The sequence below is a fragment of the Oryzias latipes genome, chromosome 1, assembly GCF_053564925.1.
Source record: "Oryzias latipes strain Hd-rR chromosome 1, Olatipes_Hd-rR_3.1".
NCBI classification, from domain to species: Eukaryota; Metazoa; Chordata; class Actinopteri; order Beloniformes; family Adrianichthyidae; genus Oryzias; species Oryzias latipes.
Genome location: NC_136237.1, coordinates 25,642,862 through 25,647,165, shown reverse-complemented (window position 1 = coordinate 25,647,165; position 4,304 = coordinate 25,642,862). Strand labels below are relative to the sequence as shown.

General features: G+C 39.6%; 1 protein-coding gene across 1 annotated transcript; it reads right to left on the bottom strand.

Annotated features, from left to right (window-relative positions):
- Window positions 1-213: 213 nt before the first annotated feature.
- Window positions 214-2,807, bottom strand: LOC144992804 (ATP-dependent RNA helicase DHX15-like). Its single transcript, XM_078949449.1, has 4 exons — window positions 2,596-2,807; window positions 1,598-1,646; window positions 1,325-1,516; window positions 214-404 (listed from the first exon to the last, which is right to left on the bottom strand). The coding sequence occupies exons 1-4, from the start codon at window positions 2,722-2,724 to the stop codon at window positions 214-216; spliced, it is 561 nt and encodes a 186-aa protein (XP_078805575.1). The 5' UTR covers window positions 2,725-2,807.
- Between the last annotated feature and the right edge of the window lie 1,497 nt (window positions 2,808-4,304).

The window sequence follows — 4,304 nt, the reverse complement described above, 5'->3', positions numbered from 1 at the left end:
ATTTTCATAGAACTGGGCGCAGCGCTGCTGCCATCTGCTGGCCAAATGTGAAATAGCTTTCTTAGACTTGTGTCTCATCTTCCCATAGTAATGGTTTATCTTCTTCAATAACGTTTTATTGAAGGGGCTGCAGGTCAGAATAGATTCGATGACAGGCCAGACTGCAGACATACCTGGTTTACACAATATTAAGTTGTTAGATGATTGTGTGAACTAAGCGTAAGGTAAACAGATAAAAACAAAAGAAGACAACTCCGTGCAGAAGCTATTCTGACACTTACTTTGTTTGAAGGCATGGTAGACATTGAGCATCGTCAAGTGGTCTCCATCAATGTGAGAAAACCTCATCTTGGACTCGTCAGCTGCCTTCTTAGCCTCCGTAGGACGGACAAAGCACTGTGGGACTAAACAAGGTTGGTATGGGCCCCAACAAAGCCGCCCATACGGATGAGTCAAACGTTCACAGAAAAATGGAGCAAAGCCTATGATGCTAGGGCACTCGACACAGCGTTGGGACAGGGCAGGACCACCCTATCAAAAGGGTAGAGGGGGAGCTGCGGTCTTTTCTCATGGTCATTTCCAACAGTAATGGATTTTAGTGCGGAGAGAGGGGAGTCATTAAGCACATCCGTAAAACAAGAGTTTTCACACAACTACAGTGTTAGGAACACCAGCAACGACTGAACTTTGCAAAACTTCAGGATCTGACTTTGGAATTCCATAAAGACTACAATTATGACAGAAAATGTTAATCTCAAGGTACACAAGACAATTGTAAACAACTAACAATATTGAAACTCATAGTTATTGTAAGTAAAGATTAATACTGGAACTGTGACATAAACCCAAGTGGTGCCTGCCCTATCCACATGTATAAATGATTAAAAAAATATAAACTTAGTCCACCCTTAATTAAAATAACAAAATTGAGAATAAATATCTCAACATTTCTGCACCTAGAAAGTAAATTCTCTAAATGTTTAAAGTGAAAGGTAACAAGCTGGCCAAAAGGACAGGGTTTGTGTTTATTCTCAAAAACTAAGGAAAGATTTTTATGAACGATTTGTTTCAAAACGTTAATCAGAATGTTAAGCTTTTTTTTCTTTTTTTATGTAATCAAGAAGGAACCGAAAAGTCATTTTAAATAGTGCTGCACTCATTTCCTCCTCCTGTTAAATGTACAGTTTTTGGCTGATTTAGTAGCCAAGATCATTTTTCATCAGAAAAGAAACCGTGTTGCAGACGTCTTTACTGACACGTTATCAACCAGATCAGACTTGGCCTACAGCAGGCCAGAAGACGTCAGCCCAGTCCTGGGCATTACCTGACAGCATGGCGGTGATGGAAAGAATTTCGTTGGAGCAGTTAAACTCGCAGCTCGCAATGACCATCTTTGCTAGCTGAGGATCCAGTGGAAACTCCGCCATCATGGAGCCCAGCTCGGTGAGGTCTCCGTCATCGTTGAGAGCGGCCAGATAGTTCAGCAGTTCAAGAGCTCTCATGAGGGTCTCTGGAGCTGCAGGTGGAGGGAGACAGGTGGAGCATTTAGGTAGAGAAATGGAAGTTGGAACGGTCCAAATTCAGCAAAATGACTCACCTGGTGGATCCATGAAATTGGACCGAAGAATCTCGGGGTATGTGTTATCCTGGAGAAAAGAGAATAGAACTGAACATTTATTAATGACATTTTTATTATCAGAATACAGGTTGTTGCTCAGTTTGTAAATAAGGTTGTTGTCAAGGCAAAGTGTTAAAGCGTGTTTGCAAAATATGCTTCTAGAGATGGTTTGACCCTTTAACACTTGAGATGCAACACCTAAATAACACACATTCGTTTTGACATAACACAACTCCTCCACCGTTCACGCCATCCACGTTAATCAGCTGATTGTGACGTGGAGGTTTGCACGGCTAATGTAAGTGGATGCATAATTGGTGCAAAGCCGATGTTCTCCGTGACAAAATCAGTTGATGTGTGTTGATTACAAAAGCTCTTCACTATTGTAAAGTTTTACATATCAGTGCAAAACTGCTTTTCCCCGCTTCTGCTGGACTTGTGTTAATTGCGTAAACGTTTTGGAAGTCAAAAGTATGTAAACACTCTGGTATAAGAGGATTAAAATGATATGTTTTTCTTTAAGGTTTCACATTTGTCCAGTTTGTATCCTTAGATCTGTAAAAAACTGCTTTTTATAAACTAACTGAATTGGTTAAATGTACTAAAGTATGAATCAAAATGAACTATAAAGCCAAACAAAATTGAAAAAGGTTTGGATCTAAAAACATTTTTCAATTTACAGGAATTTTCTTTTATCCACTGCAAGGTGATTCATTTCTCTACATTTATTTATTACAAATGGTTTGTCCTTCAGTTTGCTGAGCATCTATGGGTTTGCGAAAGATGCAGTTTTACTTGTTAGAAGGATTTCTTAAATAGTCCAACAGTTTTCATTCATGTGAAGCCAGACCCAGAGACTGCTTCCAATACAAAGTATATTATTTCATGCTTTATTATAGAACTATGAAAGACAGTGGGACAGTTTTTTTTCATTCAAAGAGAAAATGGTTTTGATTTCTGCAGAAAAAGTCACTTGCCTGCATCTCAGTTTTGTAGGCTTTCTCCGTGTAGAGACGGAAGCATTTCCCTGGTCGTGTTCTGCCGGCGCGACCCGCCCTCTGCTGGGCAGAAGCTTTACTGATGGCTGTGACCAGCAAAGACTCCATTCTGATCTGAGGATTGTACACCTGACAGCAACTTCTGGCTCGTACAGGGCAGTCAATGAAAATATTGTCTGACCTTAAACCAGTGTGTGGCCTAAATCAGGTAGAGATGCACTTTGACATCATCAGATATGACATCATTACAGTCTGATTAGACTGAATCAAATTGATGTCCAAATGAGTCACAACAATGTCATTAGACACATCATTGATGTCACATCTAATATTGTGACATCATTACATGTAATCCAGTGTCAGAATTTGACAGAATGACATCATCAGATATGACATCATTACAGTCTGATTAGACTGAATCAAATTGACGTCAAAATGAGTCACAACGATGTCAGACACATCATTGATGTCACATTTAATATTGTGACATCATTACATGTAATCCAGTGTCAGAATTTGTCAGAATGACATCATCAGATAATAGTTAAAAGTCTACATATAGACCTCTTGGAAATCAATGAAAACATTTTTTGATAGGTGCACGCGGAATCCCTCACACGAACAAAGAAAAAACATGGAGTCAACAAATGCACATCACTACAAAGACATACATGGCAATGTCCTGTTACATATATGTCGCAAAAATGAAGAAACACATTATACAACAAGACGAGTAGCACCTGGGGCAGCAGAGAAACTCGATGACACCAAGACAAAAAGAGACAGCGGTGTCATGAAAGGGGAAACGGAAAAGACAAAAGAACCCTTTCAGCTAAACGAGTGGACCCATAGGGACCCGTATCAACTGCCTTCCGTTCAGTACGGAAATCCAGCCCGCACTTCCTATAACCATAGAAAGAGCTTGCCACCCAGCAAACCTGATCAGTGCCTTCAAAATGATGTCCAGCACGAGCTCACACATCCTCAAACCAGCTCCACTGGCAAAGACCCAAAAGTCTCTGTAAAAGGAATGAGTCAGGACACGTCACCTCTGGTGTGTGTAGGGAAAAGAATGACTCTGGCGGACCCTGCTACAAAACCACCCAACCGGCTTTCTATCTTGGCATCCATGAAGCCGGCAGGGAACCTTAAAAAATTTGCCAAATAAATGTACAGTTTTTAGTTGTAGGCCAGTTAGTATAGTAACTTTAGACATTAGGATTAGAAAAGTCAAAAAAGGGAGAGAAAATATAGGCTCGGGGTTAGAGCATAAAAAGTAGGAAAGATTAAAATGAATGAAATCATGAAATTGGTTTCTGGACAGATGCCATTATGTAAATAAGTCATTTCTGTATTGATTGTAGGTTTAGTTTTCAATGCAAAATAATGTGTGATCAAAAAGTAGAAAGGGGTAGAATTACAAAAAGAGGACTCTAGTTGCTGAAAGTTTTTCATTCTTTTTTTAAGTTTATTAGTATTATTTGAATAACTTGTCATATCCAACAGCTGAGAACAAAATAGGAGCTGAATGCTTGAAACATGTAAAAGCGTCGCAATATAACATCGGACATGGGTCTAGTTTGCAAAATCTGAGTTTGGAGTCACATTCTCAAATCTCTAGGGGAAGTTTGTTCTAGTGCGAGGCCTGCAAATGACCAAAATACAGCAAGAATGACACATTTACATCA

Excerpts from the sequence above, each read along its gene's own strand:
- LOC144992804 (XM_078949449.1), bottom strand. The coding sequence starts at position 2,724 with ATGGAGTCTTTGCTGGTCACAGCCATCAGTAAAGCTTCTGCCCAGCAG. Across the intron at positions 1,647-2,595 it reads CCTACAAAACTGAGATGCAG|GATAACACATACCCCGAGAT; the intron begins GCAAGTGACTTT and ends TCTTTTCTCCAG. Across the intron at positions 1,517-1,597 it reads CAATTTCATGGATCCACCAG|CTCCAGAGACCCTCATGAGA; the intron begins GTGAGTCATTTT and ends CTCCACCTGCAG.